This window comes from Mixophyes fleayi, chromosome 3 (genome assembly GCF_038048845.1).
Source record: "Mixophyes fleayi isolate aMixFle1 chromosome 3, aMixFle1.hap1, whole genome shotgun sequence".
NCBI lineage: Eukaryota > Metazoa > Chordata > Amphibia > Anura > Limnodynastidae > Mixophyes > Mixophyes fleayi.
This window is the reverse complement of record NC_134404.1, coordinates 77,760,599-77,782,324: the sequence shown is the minus strand read 5'-3', so window position 1 is coordinate 77,782,324 and position 21,726 is coordinate 77,760,599. Positions and strand designations below refer to the sequence as shown.

At 40.7% G+C, this 21,726-nt stretch overlaps 1 protein-coding gene across 1 annotated transcript in view; it reads left to right on the top strand.

The window, feature by feature from the left end:
- Window positions 1-889: 889 nt before the first annotated feature.
- Window positions 890-21,726, top strand: part of LOC142143751 (putative serine protease K12H4.7) — a 39,382-nt gene continuing 18,545 nt past the window's right edge. Inside the window, exons 1-4 of the mRNA XM_075201873.1 lie at window positions 890-1,107; window positions 17,000-17,181; window positions 17,659-17,891; window positions 19,359-19,494. Coding sequence (XP_075057974.1) covers window positions 934-1,107; window positions 17,000-17,181; window positions 17,659-17,891; window positions 19,359-19,494 — 725 coding nt within the window. The 5' untranslated portion in view covers window positions 890-933. The remainder of the gene's footprint in view (window positions 1,108-16,999; window positions 17,182-17,658; window positions 17,892-19,358; window positions 19,495-21,726) is intronic.

The window sequence follows — 21,726 nt, the reverse complement described above, 5'->3', positions numbered from 1 at the left end:
AGGGGGACAGCGTGACAGAGAGCAAAGGAGGGGGACAGCGTGACAGAGGGCAGAGGAGGGGACAGTGTGAGAGAGGGCAGAGGAGGGGGACAGCGTGAGAGAGGACAGAGGAGGGGGGACAGCATGACAGAGGACAGAAGAGGGGAAAGCGTGACAGAGGGCAGAGGAGGGGGACAGTGTGACAGAGGGCAGAGGAGGGGACAGCGTGACAGAGGGCAATGTGCCTGAATGCAGAGGGGGCAGTGTGCCTGGATGCAGAGGGGGAAGAGTGTCTGGATGCAGAAGGGAAGAGTGTCTCGATGCAGAGGGGCATTTTTGCATACAACTAAATACGTATTTCTGTTGTGACCTAAATACTTATTACAATTTTTCGACCCAACTACTTCTAAAACAGGACTGCTCAGTAATTATTTTGGAGGGGTGCCTTGAAAAAATTTGGAGACTCTAAGGGTGCTGCGAACTGCAAAAGTTTGGGAAACACTGCTTTAACCTATATTAAAGGCAATCCTTCCTCTTTACAGCTTACTCCTGTAAACCTATATCAGACACCGGCAGGGGGCGCTGTGACCAAGTACGTGTCATCATTATCCCGGTTCTATATGTTGCACAGTTCCCATTTTCATACAAACTAATATCTCCTCCAGCCATTTATCTAGGCAAGAGCGGGACACACACCCCGCCCCAATAACACGCCCATATTCATACCAGCCACGCCTGCTTGCGGAGCTCTGCTCCTTTCCAATGTCGGGATAATTGGGAAGTGTGCAAACTGCTCCAGCTACACAGGTGTTGGAACATTAGTAAGAAATCTGTATTCCTCAGTGCTAATAAAAGGTGAAATAAACGATAGTTCATTTCCATAGCAGATTGCATTTGTGTTAGTATAAGTCAGCTGATGACAGATCATGTGATAGGGAGAGCCTGAGCACAGACATGGCTTATACACACATGCTGGTTATGTTCTTTATCGGGGTCTCACTGTGCAATGGTTTCATATATAGGAGGTTTTATGCCAAATCCCCTCAAATCTCGGTGACCGTGCAGGATCAGTGGTTTGTGCAAAGACTGGATCACTTAAACGGGGCTGACAGCAGAGTGTGGAAGCAGGCAAGTTAAATGGAGAGTCGTCTCTTCATGGGTCATTTAACTTTTGCAAGTGTTATTTTAGAACTATTCGGTACCTCTGCATGCGCCTGTATTCTCATGTGTACCTGTAAACTGTTTTGTTATCTTCTTATAATCTTGTGTTATCATTGTAACATTTAAAGATTTTTTTTTTTTGCTTTGCTGTTTTGTATATAGAAATCTATATTCTTGTAGCCTTAGTATATTTTTATTCAATCCTACTGTCTTCTGTAAGACATGAGACCCATATGCTCTCCATAACCTTTGTAAATGAGCTGCAGGGAAATGAAGGGACACAGGAGAATTGGAAGATCAGAAAGGTGGAAAAGAGAGAATAAATAAATTCGTATTTTATGTTTGTGCTGGAGGATCCCCTACTGACCATTCATTTGCTGAAGACTCCTATTCCCATATGGACTTGTTTTTCCGCTTTTTGGTTATTGCCGACTTTAATGCATTTTCAATTTTTTAATTTTTGATAAATATAGTTCATGTATATTTGTCTACCTGTACACAATGCATGTAGAAACAGTGGAAGCAAGCAAAAATATTTAAACTTTATATAAATAGTTTAATATATTTCAGGGAAGTAAAATAAAGCACCACCACATGATTTTCAAGAACTAGTTCCTCTTTTAAAATCCGTTACTCCGTTAAATCTTTACTAGCTGCAAAGTGGAATAAGACTTTCAAAATGCTCTTTTTGTACAACATAAGCACTCTGGTGAGGTAGAGGTTCAACATGGTGCGCAGGACACATCTGATTGTTAAATTTAATATGTTGCAAAAATACTTATCCAGTGTGAATGGGCACAAACATGTTTTTTTGAAGGGGTGGTGGTGATTGCAAATATAGTTCCTGTTCTATCTCTAACAGAGTGTATCTAGCGCTTGCGTGTACTGCAGCTGCTGTTATAAGTTTTACCTTCAGTAGAGCAACTAAAATCTCACTCTACTCTGTTCAAACTGCTAATGGTACAATGACAAGGTGGTGCGCACTAACTCAAAACAGAGGACTACATGTCCTAACTCCCAAAGAAGGCAGAAGCTTCAGTACTGGTAAGTGTATAAAGTGTCATGCAAGTGGATACAGACTGGAAAGGGTGTATAAAATAAAAACTGCTTCAAAACCCTGAACTTTTACTCTTAAGAAAGTGAAGGAAACCATTGAGCAAGGTATATTGCTGAGTAATGTTGCTTATTTTTTTTTATTTTTATATTTTTTAGCCAGAGACCCTTAATGATAGAGTGCAACGGGTTCTTGATATATGCATTTGTTCCTCTAAATGCATAAATGCCTACTATCCCGGAGTTTCCAGGAGGCTCCTGAATTTCGGGGAGTCCTCCCGGAACAGTAGGCAAACCTCCCATAATACTGAAATTCGCAGTATTGAGTTGCGGGTGGTGGAGCTTAATCACGTCATCAAGCCCTGCCCCCCGCTATTCAATTCCTTGAATTTCTGTATTTTATTGTAGGGGCGGGGCTATAGTGTCGTAATGATGTTGTCACGCCCCCTCCTGCCCTCTGTCACATGATCTGTACTCCGATCTCCCGTGATGCAGGTGCAATATAAACTCTACAATACAACAACTAGAATAAACATGAGGTTCTTACTGCACATTATGAGCAAACTGTGGATGCCTGTCTACTACGTCAAGGTGCCCCAGTTACACCAGTGCAGTACCTATTTAATATGAAGTTTAATTTGAAGTTAATACACCTGTATGCAAGAGGTTTCAACAGTTAGATTTTGCATTTCCAAACAAGAGCATCATCATTCAAACTACTATTGAAAACTAACAATTAGGGGGGGATTATTTGATTTCAAAGACTTAATATGTTATGGAGCTCTGTCAACCCGTCATCAAGAAACAGAGATTATCTCCCAAAACTGAACATCTGTGTGAGAAAGGCACATAGGATGGCCTATGGCAACTCTGACAGAGTTAGTCATCCATGGTAAATATGGGGGAAACTATCCATGGGACAATAGAACAGGCAATTCACAAAACCGCACTTCATGGGAGGATGACGATAAGAAAACCATTGTTTAAGAAAACAGCCATGAAACCTTGCCTAGAGTTTGCCAAAAAAGATATAGGCAACTTTTCTATCAAGCGGAGGAATTTTTATGCTTTGGTGAGACCAAGACTAAACCTATTATGGATCCAACTTTAGGTACTGCACATCTTCAGTGGAGCACGGTGTTGGAAACATCATGCTGTGGGGATTCTTCTCTGCTACAGAGACTGAAAAACTTGTCAAAATGGTCAGAGCGCGATATAGACAAAGCTTAGAGTATGAATGTTTCAGTCTGTAAGAGACCTGGGACTTGAGGGGAGTTTTAAGCAAGACTGTAATAACATAGCATACAGCAAAAGCCGTATTGGAGTGGCTTAAATGCAAAAGAAGAGAACAAATCGCTGTCATGGAAAAGCCCAGTGAAACCACAGACGTCCATCCCACCTGCAATCTGAAGAATTAATCACCAACGATCCCTGTCCAGCATGATGGAGCTTTAGCAATATTGCAAATAATATTGGCCAAAAATGTATGATATGTAAAGCTGGTAGAGACAAAAAAACTCACAGCTGTAACTGTAGCTAAAGGTGCACAAAGTATTAAAACAGGGAGCAACTACTTCTGTGACTTCTATCTATATATATATATATATATATATATTTTATTTATATCAAACAAAGGAGAAGTTAGAGTTTCTAAATTATGCTATGGAACTTCAAGATGTTCTCAAATGCCTGAAAACAATAGTAAGTCCTCGGGCCCTGTAGGTTTCACTAATTTTCAGTATTTCCACATTATTGGATGTTTTTTAAATCCTTTCTTGACTAAAGTACTGTACCCAGAGAAGTCCATTCCTCTTTAAAATTCCATCATTTTAAAACCTGGTCTTGGCTATAAGATTCGTTCAGATTATTACTGTGGCTAGGGCCCCCTCATACCCCTATGTGAGAAAAAGAACAAATAACTTGTATACACTTTCATATTTGTGCCGCCCGCCTGATACTATTGTAGATACAGTATTTTTTACAGGTATTTTTGAGGAATGTTTTAAATGCCGGATATCCCATGTTAATCATTTGCATATGGTTTCAGGCAGGAAGATGATACATTGGCCAAAACCATTTCGTTGTTTGAATGTACTGCAGAGGGTCTCCTTTCTGTGTGTTGGAGTTTACTAAGGAAAATATCCTAATGGTGATGAAGCCAATGAATACTTTGGATGTAAACAGCAATCTGCAATTTAACAATCTTCTAAAATGCTTTGCTTCCTGTGCTATGTGGCTAAATTCCCAGCACTGGATAGTAATCTACCACTGCTCCAACATTAGTATAATGAAGAGTTTGTACAATTTTGTAAAAAGTAGCATTCATTTAATGACAATTCTACAATAAAAACAACTATAAAAATAAATATTCGCATTCATACAATTACAATGTGATGAGTGCACTGACCTATTACATGTATCTAATGCCTTAAAATTGTATGTTGCTTTATTTTTATTGGATATTGATGTATCAGATTCTCCTTTTTCTATCCTTCAAATCCCCTTGTTTAATCTTCTCTTATTGGTGTATAAGGACAATTTGTACACGTGTTAGGTTAGGATATTATGTCAAGAATATTCAATCGCTGTTTACACCCAAATCTATATGCTCTATTTGGCGCAGAAATTTGGATTTACTTCCGGTGCTATCCACTGATGCATTAATATGTGGTATCCTGGCGCAGACTTAGTGGTGCCAGGGCTGGTTAAAGAGTCTGAGGGCTGGATCACTCCCTGCTGCCAGGAGGAACCACCTATGATTGTCCTGATCCAAAGGAAGTGGTCATGTAGAACCAGCCAGTCACCAGCAAAGAGGTGCTGCAGCAGTTATACGCAACACCCAGGAGTAAGGGGTTCCAGGTGCTGGTGAAAGAACTTGGTGGCAGCAACTACTCTCCTACAACCGGTGTGCCGTTGGAACTCAGTCGGCGAGTGCCTTGTGCCAAGACACATCATGCAAGATTAGACAGGGTAGCAGAGTAAGTCTTTCTGGTCACTATTGCCCTTCTAAACACACTATGGGTGGAATTCAATTCCCCCCTGAAGTACCGCCGCGTAAAACCTATTACGGTAATAGTAATCTGGCTTTCTGCTCGCAGCTCCCTGAGCCGGCGTTGAAACTACCGTAATAACGGTAATAGTGCACAGGCCGAGTTACTTTTTACAGTAATGCAGCCAATTGAATTCCCCCCACCTAAAGAGTCTAGAATAACATTTTTGTCAGTGTGTAGACTTTTCTTATTCAGTGACCTGGCAGGGCTTGTTGGAACCCGACAAATGAACCATCGGATTGTAGCAGACCGATCATAAAACCTTACAAAGAAACATGATAAAGTCTAATTCTCTTAACTGTGAACATCCTGCCATAAAGGGCGTATGGTTGTCGACTTTCAGCATAAGTTAATCTATGCAAATGAAACTTTGCTTGTCGGAAATAAAGATTTGTGTTTCTTTACCCATGGAACAGCTAAATGTCTGGCATGGGATATCAGGTTTTCACATAAATCTGTATAAATACGAATGCTAAATATAAACTTACCCTTACAGATTTTCATTTCTATTGCTAGACTGCTCAACTTCCAAATCAGACACTCATACCTAAAATACCTGGGTATTAGATTCTGAACCTAACTACAGTAAGTCTTTTGTATAGTTTCAGTTATAAAGGGCTCTTCAGGGAACTGAAACGTTTGCTTGGCAAGTGGATGTTACTGAATCTGGGTATGATGAGAAAAGTTGATGCTTTCAACATAATGCTTCTGCCTAAACCTTTGTAAATTTGCAGAATCTTGCCTAACAGAGGTTTTTTGTTTTTTTTTATCTGTGATTTACTTTATTGCATAGAGAAATATACAGTTTAAAAAAAAATAAAAAATTAAAGTTACTTCTCTTAAAATTTTTAAGGGGTATTTCTGTCCAAAGAGAATAATCTTGGTAAATAATTGTTGTGACAGTGTCAGGATCTGCCTGCAAGCTTATGCATTACATGCTGCTTTGCCTGGCAGCTCCTGCCTTTTTGTCCTTTTATTATTGTATTGCAGCAATACCTCTGATTACCAGAGGTGCTGCTATTGTGTCTTTCTTGTTTGCATTAGGGGTTAACCTGTTCACCAATTATCCCATGCACAAGGGTCTATTCTCATTTCCCCTATATATACTTGCCACTCCCAGCATTCATTGCTGGTTATTGATGTTACACTCTGTGGTCACATCCTGTTATGCTTTGTTGTTTCTACCTCCTGCTGTGCTCCAGGGTTTATGCTGCTTGTGATTTATACTTGCATTCTGCTTACCTGTATCATCTGTGAACCTGGTAATTGCCTTTGCATTTCCCTGCACTTGCTGCCTGGAATCCTTCTATAACTCCTGTTTACCTGCAAACTGCCATATACCTGGTAATTCTGCAAAGCTCATCATTACATCTTCTGTTCATACTCTTCTGCAAATAAACATTGAATGTTTTTTTCACTTTATTCGTGGCTCCTTAGCTGTATTCCTGCATTGATTCGTGACATACAGGATGGACCTCCTATGCCACCTTGTCTGTTGCTGCTGGGAAACGGCTGGGCTTACTTTGCCCCCCGTTTCATTTTGTTATCCCAAATGCGCCCCCTAACCGCTGTAGGAGGGGGCTTACAAATGTTGCCATCACTGGACACCTTACCAGCATCTAGTATCGGGTTTCTTCTGGGTAACTGACACTGCGTGAGTACCCAGTTGCTGGTGTACCTTGGCTGGTACCCCTGACCTCTTCCTATGGATCGGGGTTGCTGTGGATGGATTCCCCCCCCCCCCCCCCCCTGACCTATCACACTGGCCAAAGCTGCTGGGTATGGGGAAGAGCAGTGGTACAGGAAAGCTGGGTCCAAACCTCAGAAACAGCTGGGAACGGATTTGATTTTGGGTCTAATCTGTAGGTCACAGGATAGACAAGTTTCCAAGCAGGTCTTTGAAGCAAATGATGTTTATTTGCTCACCCTGGTTGAAGGTACCAGGGAGCAGGTCAGATGAAGCAAGAAGAACAATTTTCAATACAAGATAGTTCTTTTTATACATATTTGAACACAGCCTCACAGGGTAAGCCAACCCCCTGAGGTCTGAGCTATTTTTAGAATCTGGATGCAATTTGTTTACCCAAACATGGTGTAACTGGATCACTCAAATAACTTATGGTAACAATTTATTTAAGGGAAATAGCGCAGGGCGCTGATTTATATAAATTGCCAATGCACTTATTTTTAATATTGTATATATTCTGCGATAGGAAATTGTTATTTCTGAGACCAGGGTAGAAACTGTTTTTTCCTGTTTTCACCTTACTGAAGGACATGCTTTATTTCTGATGCATATATCTGATACAATAGGCCTTTGCGGATGGAGGTCTTGTGTGTATTGGGATGTATTTAGTATGGAAGTGTCATTGTTTAGGATTTGTAAGGTTGCTGGTGAAAACCTCCAATTAGGCATATGTGCAAGGGAGTCTGATAGCAGGAAGTGCTAACAAAGTTTTGTGATGAAGTGTCATACCTGCTCTGGCCAAAGGCCCAACTGGGGGTCGTTACTGTGTGGGCTTTTGTCCAGAGTGAATTTCATAGATAAACACAAATTATGTTCGCTTTACAATGCATGTAAATCCATGTTTGTGTAAATAGAGTATATCCTGATGCTAAAAATAGCATGTGTCTGAAATGTATAAATGCACTGACTTGTACGCTGAAACGTGTTCTTCTGATATCAACTGACCTGATCATTGGAACCAGTGAGAGCAAATAAACATCTTGTTTCAAAGACCTGCTTGGAAACCTCTTCAATATTGCTGTATTTCTGTGATCTGCAGATTAGACCCTAAATCTAATCCGTTCTCCAGCTGTCTCTGAGGTTTGGACCCAAGTGTTTCCAGTACCACCTCTCTGCGTGCTACCCAGCAGCCCTGGTCAATGTGATAGGCCAGGGGGAGATCCATTCACAACAACCTGGATCCATCGTAAGCGGTCTGGAATTACCAGTCTGGGTACACCAGCAACAAGGTACATTAGCAGCTTCAGTGACCCAGAAGGAATGTGGTTCTGAGTGCCACAGAAGGAACTCAGTGGTGGCAGCATTGTAAGCCCCTCCTACTGCTGTAAGAGGGCGCATTTGGAATAACGAAAGGGAACGGTGGCAAAGTAAGCCCAGCCGGTTCCCAGCATAAACAGACAGTGGCATAGGTGGTCCATGCTGTCACACATGGATTTACATGCAATGTAAAGCTAACAATATTTACACTTATCTGATATCCTAAAACTTGCTGTGATTTCCTGCATCTTGTTTTTAGACGCAGGAAATCTAGTAGCAAATCTTAATTAAACCTTCCAGTGCCTTTAGGTGCTGGACCTTCACACATCAAAATGTATAATTAACATGAGTCCTTTCTTCAGACAGTTGCAGAATACACATTCCCAAAGAAAAACTTGCTCAACAAAGGCTTATTGTATCAGAAATATAATGCATTTCGTCTATCAAAGTTAAAACAAACAAATTTCTTCCCTTAGTCTCAGAAATAAAGATCTCTTTTACCAGTATACACACAATATAAAAAACAAGTACATTTACAATTATATAAATAAGCGCCCTGCGCTATTTCCTTTAAATAAATTTATACCATAAGTTATTTGTAAGTGATCCAGTCACAATGGTATATTGGCTTATGATGATCAAAACTGAACATACAAGTAGGGCAGCATTCTAGTAATTATTTCATAGTTGCCTACTCTCTCGGAATGTCCGGGAGACTCCCAAATGTCTGTGAGTTCTTCCGGGAAACAATGTAACATTGGTCCTGCACTGGGTCTGTATAGAGCAGTCCTAGCTCCTTCCTGCTTTGTCAGATTTGTTTGTTTATATTTTGTAACACTTGTTTAATATGTCTGCTGATATGTTATTGCAACTAGTTTTCTTTGATTAAATGTATTATTTTAACTTATTTGAGAGATTAAAGGTAATGAGTGGCCCTTTTGAAGGTAAGCGGGCCACACCATGTGGCATATAAAGTGTTTCGGGTTGAACATCACTGGTATAGTCTCTTAATTCATTTGGTTTTCAGTTAAACAGCTGCTGTGGTTAAATAAAATATTATGCCCAGTCTTTGATGCATATAAATTGAAATAAAATCAGTTGATGCAGGTTCAAACTAGTCACTGTAAACGTTTCTCAATTTTGTATTAAAATGGCTTTAATATTCATAACAACTGGCTCCAGATCCCTGCAATCAGGTATTTTATCAGATGCTGATATGAGAAGATTATTGTCTATGTAAAACTATTGCCTATTATCTATGTAAAACTACATGGAGTTCTTGAATAATGAATCATTCTATTGAATATGGCCTTTCATTTAAATTGCTTCTTTCCATGGTTGTGATTTAGTTTTTAGACACGTGGTGTCTGTACCCTGAAGTCAAAATGATTTAAAGAAAACTTCAAATGCTCTTAAGCAGAGTTTTTGATTCTCTTATCTCCCAGGCCTTATTAGCTTTTGATTAATTTAAGTGATGTTAAATACTTTTGTGTCAAAAAAGGTAAAAGTATTATAGGAGTGATACCTTTTTATTGGCTAACCCCCAAAAAATATATTTGCTAGCTTTCAGAGTAGAGGCTCCTTCATCAGGCAACTTTACAAATGAATGACTGAGAAAAAGGCACAAAATTTAAGAGCGGTTCCATCAAGAAATTTGTACAGGGGGAAGGGGGGGATACATCATTAAGATAAGCTAAAGTAATAAGAATTAGGTTTTTGTTATGGATGGCAGACTAACAGCCCTACGAGTTTAGAGGTCTGGAGTCACTCTGCTGTGGGGTGTGAAGTGGGTCGTCATTTATTTATATAGCGCCAGCAAATTCCGTAGAGCTTTACAATTGGGAACAAACATTAGTAAAACAATACTGGGTAATACATACAGACAGAGAGGTAAGAGAACCCCGCAAGCTACAATCTATAGGACAATGGGAGTTTGAAACACAAGGGCATGTGCTACATCATATTGCACAATGGACCAGCTAGAATGTAAAAGTACTGAGTGGGCTGTGTGTGTTGCAATGTTGGTCAGAGGGTTGTTGTCTTGCGTTAGCTGTGTAGAGGATGGTAATAGGGTAATCTAGGGAAATTAAGATGGTGTTTGAGGAATATCATAACCTTGTCTGAAGAGGTGGGTTTTCAATGAACGCTTGAAGGTTTGAAGACTAGAGGAAAGTGTGTGAGGCGAGTGTAGGCAATTCTCTCGAAGCTTGGAGGGGCATGATGGGGCGGTTATTTCCGAGAGAGTCAGAATTTTGTGTTTTTAAAATGGGAGTAATCCAGGTGTTTGAGTCCTTTAGTCAATGACTGGGATGTTCTTATCGGCTTGAATTCCCATATATTTCACTGCCTGTCCTTTTTTTAAAAGGACCTTTCATTATTAGGACTTTTAAATCTGTCATACTGTGTCCTAGCCCAGAGAAGTGTTTACCCAGAGTCGTCTTTATTGTGTCTGTGTAAATTCATCCTGGATTGCAGTTTTCTGCTTGGTCTCTTCAATGGATATTCCCTCAGGGCACCTTGTACACTGTATCATGTACACCACATTGGAGGATGTACATGAGAATGTGTTAGTTGTTTTATAGTCCTGTTGTGTGTGTTGGGTATGGGTATGTGGACTGTGTTTGTTGGTAGGACATGGGTGCAGGTCTTGAATTTTTTGTTTTTACAAGGCAAGGTGCCAGTCTCTGATGGTGATGATTTAAGTTGGAAGGTTGTTTGTATGAAAGGAGAGGTAAATCTGGGAATATTTCCTTTAGTCTATTGTCCTTCTGAAATATAGGTTGAAGGTCAGCAGCAATTTTACCCAAGATGTTCATGTGAGGATTGTAAGTGACCACTAGGGGCACCCTACTGTTAACCTCCTTCTGTTTGTAATCCAGGGGGATCCTTGTGGATCTGTTCATCTATAACTATTGGATACTATCCTTGTTGTAGGAATGTATTCCTCAGTGATAGCAGGTGTTTTCTGTCTTCACTGTCTGAACAAACCTGGATGTATCTCAGAGCTTGGCTGTAAATGATGGATGACTTTGTGTCCTGGGTGAAAGCTGTTCCATCTCCGATATGCTGGGAGGCCTGTAGGTTTATGATAGACTGATGTTTCTATAGTAATGTTTTTATTGTGTAGGGTCATGTCCAGGAAGTGTATCTGAGATTGTGAATAGTTGAGTGATTCTAATGGTTGGGTGAAATTTGTTGAAGTTTTAATGGAAAGTCAGCAACTCCTCTTCAGAGCCCATCCAGATTAGTAGCAAATTATCAATATAACGGAAGTATGCTAGAGGTTTCATTGTGCAAGTTGATAAGATTTCCTCCTCTAGATTAGCCATGAAAAGATTAGCATACTGAGGTGACATCTTACCTATGGCACTTTCCATACACTGCAGGTATATGTCTTTCTCAAAAGAAAAGTAATTATGATTGAGTACAAACTTGTACAAAAGTGGAAGCTGCTCAAATCAATTTATAAGCCATAACAGGTGCTTGAAAGGGTGGGGTTATCCTGCAAGGAACATACACACAACATTTTTTCCCCCAGCACACTGCTATAGCCAGCAACAGATCTGCCATTTCTACTGTAGATAAAAATGCAAAAGTCTTTGTTTCACACATTTGCAAATGTATGTTTAAGCCATCCGCCACGCCAAGGCGCTTTTGCTAATAGGATGGTCCTACTCTAAACAATGAGAGTCCCATATATTTGGGCCATACATATGTGTTTTTAAATTGAGAGCCAACTTACCAAAGAGGTACCCCAGAAGCCTCCAAACAGCAATTCAGTGCCAGTACCCCCTCTCAGCTACTGACACCAACATGCCTCTCAGACAAATACAAAAGTGGAAACTGCTCAGTGTGCTGGGGGAAAAAATGTTGTGTGTATGTTCCTTGAGTACAAACTTGATCAGCTGCAGGGTCTGCTCCGTGGCTAGACTTTTTCTTTGAAGGTAGTGTTTGCATGCGGCTATGCCATCCTTGTGGGGTATGTTACAGTACAGAGACTCCACATCCATAGTTGCCAGTATTGAGCTTTCTGGTAGGGGACCCAGTGCTAAAAGTTTGCAGAGAATGTCCGTGGTATCCTGGATATAGCTTTGTGTCCGTCTCACCAAGGGTTTTAGAACATTCTCTATCCAGCCAGAAATATTTTCCGTTAAGGTCCCAATACCAGAAATTATTGGTCTTCCTGGAATTCCTTATTTATGTATTTTGGGTAACCTATAGAAGGTACCCATTTTGAGATTGTCCGGTATAAGGTCCAGTAGAGAGGATGATACAGTGTTGAAACCATTTATGATATTCATAAGTTCTTCTGTGTATTGTTTGGTGGGGTCTTCCATAATCGGTGTGTAGTATTTTTTTTTTATCCGAGAGCTGTCTCTGTGCTTCTTGAATGTAATCTGATGTGTTCATAATTACTACAGCTCCTCCCTTATCTGCTGGTTTAATGATGATGATATTATAGTTAGATTTTATAGCAATCCTCTCCTCCACATTGAGATTGTGTGTCGCTCAGTGGTTTGTCCAAAATCTCAGATTTAACTTTTTTCTGAAACAGTCTATATAGTGATCCATAGTTTGGTTGTGTTCCGGCTGTGGGGACCAATTTGTCCTCCTCCCTTTTTCTTTTTTTTTCTCTCTAGGATATTCTTGTTGCATATCAGTTGGTAATGTGATATCTGTTTTTGTTATAAAAGCAGGGCTGCCGAGAGGGGGGGGGAGCAGGTACAGTTTACCCGGGCCCGGCCATGCCAGGGGGCCCGGGCCGGGCCCTCGCTGCTAATTAATTTTTTTTTTTTTAATTTTTCTGTCTTGCGCTTTTTTTTGTAACTTTTTTTTTTTTTTCCACGGGGGGGGGGGGGGGGTCTTGGGAGCTGGGAGGAAGAATAAATTAAAAAAAAAAAAATAAATACTCACGTGATCGCGCGGCGCCGTGTCCCTCCTCTCCTCCATTCACACTGACTGCCGGGCGTGACGTCATCAAGTCACGCCTGTCAGTCAGTGAGGAGCGCCACAGCCAGCAGGAAGAAAGAAGACAGAAGAGGAGACAGAAGAGCAGAAAAGAAAAGAAAGAAGGTGACAAAAGGTAAGTAAAGAAACGGAGAGGCAAGGGGAGGAAAACAGAGAGGGACAGTACTATAAAGAAAGGGGACAGAGAAACAGAGGAGGAAAAAAAGGAGAGAGCCTCAGAGGAATAAAAAAAAATTGGGGAAAGAGGAACAGAGGAGGGGAAAAAAAGTGGGAGAGAGGAACAGAGGAGGGAAAAAAGGAGAGAGCCACAGGAGAATAAACAAAAAAGTGGGAGAGAGGAACAGAGGAGGAAAAAAAGGAGAGCCACAGGAGAATAAAAAAAAAAGTGGGAGAGAGGAACAGAGGAGGAAAAAAAGGAGAGAGCCACAGGAGAATAAAAAAAAAAGTGGGAGAGAGGAACAGAGGAGGAAAAAAAGGAGAGAGCCACAGGGGAATAAAAAAAAATTGGGGAGAGAGGAACAGGAGGAAAAAAAGGAGAGAGCCACAGGGGAATAAAAAAAAAAGTGGGAGAGAGGAACAGAGGAGGAAAAAAAGGAGAGAGCCACAGGAGAATAAAAAAAAATTGGGGAGAGAGGAACAGAGGAGGAAAAAAAGTGGGAGAGAGGCACAAAGTAAAAAAGAAGGGGGAAAAGCAGCATGGAGGTCGCAGTGTGAGCATAAGGGGGCACAGTGTAGTTGTGATGAAGGGGCACAGTATTGTGTGTGTAATGGCACAGGGGGCTTGTTGCAATGTAGTGTGTGTGAGGTAGGTGGCAGCTAATTAATGGGCGCTATTTTGTTTGTAGGGTGATGGTGAGGCAATTTAATAGTAGGGACTATTAATTTAAGATGGGGTGGTTTGGGGGCTATTGAATCTTGGGGTGAGTTTAGGGAGAATGAGGTCTATTTATTAAATGTGACTATGAATTATTTAATGGCAGTGATGGTTGCGGGAAATAGGTATTGCTGGGGCTGTTTGCAGGAAGGGAAATAGGTTTATTTATTAAATGTGAATAGTATTATTTTAATGTTGGGGCTGGAGGAAGGCCTAATTATTAATCGTGGGTGCTATTGATTTAACGCTGGGGCTGGCTGTAATTTTCTAAATGTAGCCATTTTTTTCAAAATAGGTCCTTCAACATTTCTGGATCCGGACAAGCCACAACTAAAGAAAGCAGCAGCCACAGGTGGAGAAAGTGAGAAGAACAGGTAGGAGAGAGCAGCACAGTGTGTGAAATGTTGTGATTCTAGTAGGGACAATACCAATTTTTGGTGAATGTTGTGTCCAATGTAAGGTGTAGGCCAAGACTGAACTGTTTGTGTACACACTGCATTGTTTGTATACTACCCTGTGGTGGTAGATGTCCTGAAAGTCAGGAGTGCTTGAACATATGTGACGCTCCGGCGAATTGAGAGCCTAGTGGTTTTTATGTTAGCCACGCCCCAATGGCACATTTGCCACGCCCCCAAATGCATGACCGCACCTCCCAAAATTTTTGCACTGCCGTTTGGCTAGCCACGCCCCTGAATATATGACCATATAGGCGGCGCAAAAAAATTTTGGGGCTTACTTCACTATGAGGGGGGCCCCATGAATTTGTTGTACCCGGGCCCTGAATTCTTCTTGGCAGCCCTGTATAAAAGAATTCCTTTAGCAAAAATGAGCTGTGTCGAGTGGTTTTGTGTAAGTCCTCTGGATAAAACACTCTTTTCCACTGTGGTTGGCTGATATTGTGAGAAGTTCACAACGGATGACGATGTATCCAAATTGTTATGTGAAACTTGCTTTTTGTCTGGCACATTGAAATTAACTTTCATCCTTAGTCTGTTGAGTTTCTTTTCCTTATTTGTGATTAGGTGATGTCGTAATTTATAGAAGAAATCCTAGTACTCTCCTGGTTGGATATGAATTATGGTATTTAGGGAACTAATCTTATCTTGAATAGTTCTCCTCTTGTTATAGAAAAGACCAATAAGGTGATTTCGCAGTCGTTCAGATGATCTGTAGCAAAGTGTTTGTGAGAAGTGAGTATTGTAGGTGTGTTGCGTTGGATTCCTGATCATGAGGTCTTTGGGAATTAGATTCTTTTTTTTTGCATCTGGAAAGAGAGAAGATGTTGCTGTTCAGTTGTGCAAGTTTCTTCAGTAGGTTTTTAAGATCCATCTGTGTTTGGTACATTGGGGTATCTTCCATTAACAAAATGTGTAGCAAAATATATATATATATATAAATTTTTTTTATTTAAGAATGTAATTAACTTAAAAATACCAACTAAAACACACAAGTCTACGCTGTATAGATCTTTTGTTCACATTTTTGTTTTTTATGGCCACTAGAGGTCCTGCAAAGCAAGGAGCAGAGTTAAAAATTGTAGCTACATTTTGAAAAGAGATTTTAAAAGACCTTCACCTTTTTAGTAGAGGTTTTGTTAACTATGCATCCTCCGCAAGTCGGATGGGGTCCTCACTTCGGGTCATGAGTGTTACCTGAAGCTAAAAGGCGTGTGCTGTAGCCCTCTGCGCTGGAGAAGGATCTATTTATCATCACCGCTGATTGTAGTGAAGTCTGTTTTTTTTATTTTTATGTTTTTGACCTTGCTTTATCGTAGCTTAGCTGCCCTAGTGGTATTGGTCTGCAGCGCTTTGCTGGGCCGGTCTCTGCAGAAGTGTACATACATGAACTGGTTTGCACTCTAATAATTTATTTAAGCCATAATGAGCCTATACTGTGCAATATTTTGGGGCAAAAACTGAAAAGTTGGTTGCGTTGAAAAGGATGTACTAAAAGCATAGGTTATTGTGCTTTGTTTTAATCTTTATACTTTTGTCAGTGCCCCTCCTAAAGCTTTTTTTCCTCCTCCTGCACATGGAGGGGCACTATAAGTTTGTGGAGGCAGATCCAGAATGCAGAGAGGAAGGGTGCTCTGTTATGTGCTGGGCGGATATGTTGATATGCACTTTGTAAATCTAATCCACTTCATGCCACCCCATAACAAATGCATCCTTTTTTTCTTTTTTTTTTCTTAACTTTGTTTATTTTCCGCTTGGGTGTAGTAGCGGAATTTTATTGCGAATAACACATGCATTTTTCAAGCTTCAATATGACCAGCATACCTGAGAGAAGTGTCCTTGTAGATGTAACCTTAATGCTTTCCCTTTCACTACCTATTAATATTGTGGGAAGTATTTATTAACACTTATTTACAGGTAACTGTATTCCGATAGGTAATACACTTCTTGCTTGCCTCCACCGCCTCCTATTACAACATGGCATTCCCCATGTCACATGCAGCCTTGTCATTATTAAGTTAATAGCAGGAGTGGACTGGTCCCTGCCTCCCCACAAGATCTGGACACTCCTCACCTTCTTACAACAATTCTGATGATCTGATTGGCTAATAAACATGATCTATTTGGATAAGCAGGAGATGAACTTTAGGTGGTCTGACCCAAGTGAAACAAGGGGCTGTTGTCTGTAGCAAGCATTCAGATGCAGTTTACAAAAAGAAAGTTGATTGCTACGAGCAACGCCTCCTTTTTTACACCATTACCTGTATAACCGTTTTTAGAAATGTCATATGCTAAGCTTTAAAATAGGAAAAAATGTGGAGATAATCCAAAGTAATATAATGGCATCCTGGTCAAAAGTATATATTGGTGTTTTTTTGTTTTTTTTTTTGAGACCATTAAGATCTTACATGAAGGGTTTTGTATAAATCCTTAAAGTTTTAATTTTCTTTTGCAGAGATATTTTGTAAATGACTCTTTCACACAAGATAGTGGCCCTGTGTTCCTGATGATTGGCGGGGAAGGCGCTGCCAATCCGGCGTGGATGACCTATGGCACATGGATAACTTATGCTGAGAAGATGGGAGCCCTTTGTCTACTACTGGAACACAGATTTTATGGCCAGAGTCACCCAACTGAGTAAGAATAATGATGGCGCACACATAGAGGAAATGTTTCGGCCATGTCCGGATTTGGACATTTCCAATATGCTTCAGGTGTGGCTCATAGTGCAGGATGACTCGGTCTGTCCAGTATCTAACAAAGCTGAATAGAGAGCTCCTGTTCTACTCTATTGAGCCTTAGGAGGGACTTGCTTACAGGGTGGTGCACCTTAGAAAAAGGGTGGGTAATATATATTATTGGTAGGCGATATATTTATTGCTGATGCAGCAAACTTTGTGTCCACATATTGTATTGATCTGGAATGTTTGCGATGCAAACAAAATGCGATCTGATCGCATACATACCCGATGGTTCGTTTTTAAGAATTAATTTTCTGTGTTTATATTGCACAGCACTGCTCTGTATATATTCAGCATTACATAGTATCAACGAAGACCCCTTTTTATTTTGTCGAGGTTTATGGTATTCGTCGTACTTTCATTCTTCCTATAGGGATATGAGCGTGGATAATCTACGTTACCTAAGCAGCCAGCAGGCCTTGGCAGACCTTGCCCACTTCCAGACTGTGATGACTGAGAAACTTGGATTAGGTAGCAGGAAGTGGGTGGTGTTTGGAGGATCCTATCCTGGATGTCTTGCAGCGTGGTACCGAATAAAGTTTCCTCACCTGGCCCATGCAGCGGTTGCCAGCAGTGCACCTGTTCAAGCTGTAGTAAACTTTACAGGCAAGTGCAACATGCATCTGTTACCCAAGCAAGTTAATTACAGAATCTGTGGAACAGAATCTTCTTTCACTCAACTGCAAACCAGCAAAAAAAAAAAAAAAGTCCAGGTTTTAAAAGCCTTCCTCTAAAATCATAATAAAGGCAGACGTTTTAGTTGCATAGATTTACAAATACATATTTAACCATCCATCATTGTTGAGAGATTCCTGCTAATAAGATGGTCCTAACTTATGGACAGCACGGTGACTTAGTGGTTAGCACTTCTGTCTCGCAGCACTGGGGTCATGAATTCAATTCCCGACCATAGCCTTATCTGTGTGGAGTTTGTATGTTCTCCCTGTGTTTGCGTGGGTTTCCTCCGGGTGCTCCGGTTTCCTCCCACACTCCATTACAATGAAGAGTCCTGAAAAACTCTTCTGTGTTATGATTGTCCCATTGAAAATGGAGCCTTGCCTTTATAATAACTTTATACTTGTATAACTTGAGTCATGAAGTGGTTTAAAAAAATAAATAAATTCCCTCACGTGGCATGATGACTAGTATCATGTGTTTTGTCCTCACACCCTCTGTTAGTTTAAGTGGGAAACTTAATTTTACCATTCTTTTCAGTCACAGCTTTTAGTTGCCAGTGTGCCAAATGAAGTGCGGGCAGCACTTCCTGTGCAGCTGAACCATTTAATTGTTCAACCAGGATAGCTCAGAGACCATGTTACAGCTGAAAGCTTGTTAGTCATTGCTGGTTTTAGAGCTGAGCTCTGACCTGCACAGAATTTTAATTGAGGTTTGATGACTGAAAAGTCCAGACGACACTTTATTTGCCAAGAAAAAGCAGTACTGTCATTTGTGTACTATTCAACTGTCACGGCAAGAATATATGTTGAAGTTAAAAAGAAATGTGCCATTTTAAAATCTGATATCCAACAAAATGTACAATACCACAATGAAACGCAAGCTATTACTGCACCAGCAGAAGCCGTCTAGAGTTACCTTAATGTAAGACGGGTGTGTACGTAGTGACGTAACTAAAGGGGTACACAGGTGAAACCCAGGCAGTGGCACGCTGAAGGATGTTCTACCAAACTGACCAGGCAGTCTATAAATTAATGTAACTGTTTGCAAGGGGAGAGGTAAATGGCTTCTGCACCAACTTTCAGAAAGTTGTTTACACTATTCTGCAGTAAATACCCTTGCGGAAAATCACTAAAGTCTCATTATGTATTGTATCTAAATCATGATTATTGTATAAATAAAAGATTGTGATTCTAAGTTAAAGTAAATATTTTTATTTTTTTTGCCTGAATTAATAATGGTTTAGAACTCCTGACTGCTAATTCTTACTTGCCTAAAATTTAAAATATTTGAAAGGGATTCCTGTCCAGTTCTTCAGTAACATGAACGTTCAGTTCTAGTGGTTCATTGAAGTTCTAATGTGTTCTTGTCGCACGGTTTTCCGCTCTCACTATGTAGAATACCTAGACGTTGTGCAGGCCTCTTTGGCTCGGAATCACTCTGATTGCCCCAGGAGCGTTAAATTGGCTTCAGACACTTTGCTGGAACTGCTGGCTTATAAGGAGAATTATGAGAAAATTACAAAAGATTTCAAGTAAGTTGCTTATACAAAATACACTTTTTTTATTCGTGAATACTATGTGCCATTGAGTTTTGTTTCACTAAAGGTTTATTGGACACCACAATGTTTTCACAGATGCCTCACATCACTACTGTGCTCTGTAGGGTTAGATACTTGCTGGTCCCGCCTCTCTCTCTCTCTTCACAACATTCTTACAGGCGCAGCAAATGGGTCCGCTGAAATACTTACATTCAAACACTTTGTTCTAATTTCGCTCACCTCATGTTTGTGCCTGTATATTCTGTTTTTAATTAATTATTGCCTTTAACCTTGTGCAAGCACACCTGAAAGTATTTTTTTTTTTACTTTTTAACACGTGTATGTTTAAAATAAAAAAGAAATGCTGAGTATCTGGGGAAAAATACCCCCAGACATATTGCTCTGTACATGTAATTGCATTCCTAACACTTGTTACACTGCCCTGCACAACAGAATGGTATGTAAAGTCGCACACACCCTATCCAGAGGAACAGAATGTAAACAAATCTTTTCATGAAGGTGAGGCTAGGATCTGGGAGGAACAGAAGGCCTTGCCCGTGATAGCTAACATACTAGATGGAGGCAAGTAACTTGAGACAATGAGGGTGGTGGTACTTGCTTCTGTATCTGGTGCTATGCAATATGTGGCACCTTATAAATAATTTTGGATGAAGTGGGGTAGGCATATGTGAAGAGTTCTAAGGGATTGGAGGTTGGGGGAGAATCTGGTCAGATGAGGTCGGGAGTTCCAAAGGTAGTGAGCAGTGCCGGAAAAGTCCTGCAGGTGGCACTATGAGGTGGTGAGAGGAGGAGAGGCAAAGGTCTGCAGTAGGGTAGATGAGTACAGAGTATTTTCTTGATCAGAGATGTAAGTGAAGGTTCATTGTAGGGGGCTTTATAGGTGAGGATAAGCAGTGTGAATTGTATTGTAAGAGCAGGGAAAGAAATCTTGGTAACATTGAGGACAGAGGAGAGAGGCGAATATTGGCATGTTGAGAAGGTGGAGGTGACTGGACTGTGTGAGGCACTGGACGTGGGGAGAGAAGCTAAATGTGGAATTATTAGTGACCCTAGGCAGCATGCATTGGAAACCAGGGAGAGGTTGCATCCATTGAGCCCAACCCATAGTAACTAGTTACACATTATTTAGTATTTTAATGTTTTTTGTTAGTTTATTGGAACACTTGTGTTTAAGCCAATGTAAACACTAGTGCTAGTTTTTCCCCCCCAAGGTCTCTAAAGCTCGTTTTAGAACTGTACTGACTCTGGCTTCTGGAAATGACTGAGGCTGGCATATACTGGCAGTAAATGAAGTAATGTCATTAATGTGTTGTATTGGCACAAGTAAATCTGCAACTTAGAGCAAATACATTTTTGTGGACAAATAGTGGTCTCACCCAGGATAAAGTGTCTGGCTTGGCTGGCAATTCAGGCACATAGCACATCGTGTTTATGAAAAACAAATAATCTGCACCATAGTGTTATAGCATTAAGGCCCAGGATTTTCTTTTGCTGTAATGGTTTGCAAACCCCTCCTACACATTTCATTTTAGTTTTGTTAATTTAGCTTGTTAATAGAGATGCTCTGGCTCGGTTCCCTGATAACCAAACGCACCCGAACGTAGCAGATCTGAGTACCGAGCCCTTTCGCTGCCCTCGGAATTGAAAACGAGGCAAAAGGTCATTGTTATATTGTTGGATCTCGCGAGTTTTGGATTCTAGAAGTACCACCCTCCAGGCCGATCCAGTGCCATTTCACAGACGGACACAGAAGGGGTAGCGCAGTTCTTGGCAGTCTCTAGTGCAGTTGGTCAGCGTCATAGGTAGAAAAGAAAGAGGGGTAGCAGTGTTCTTCAAAGTCTCCAGTGACATTCAGGAGAGCTCCATTGCTAATTGTCATTGCTGAAATATAAATAATAGGGGTGGCAGGCTTGGTCTTCTAACTCTGCAGTCACATTGTACTGTGTTATCAAAATGGATTCACAGCAGTACACAGAAGACCAGGAGCACCAAGCAGTTGCTGGCACCAGTCATGATGATAGGCTTTAGCAGATGATGTAGAGGGATTACTATGTTAAAGTGCATAGTGTTTTTAAATCAGGGAAACAAAAATGGCACAAAAACACCTTTTACCTTGGTCAGGAAAAAAGAGCTGTAATCCAGGCAAAGTTATCTGCAGAAAAAAATAAAATTGCCAACATGCCATTCTACACATGCAGTGACAAG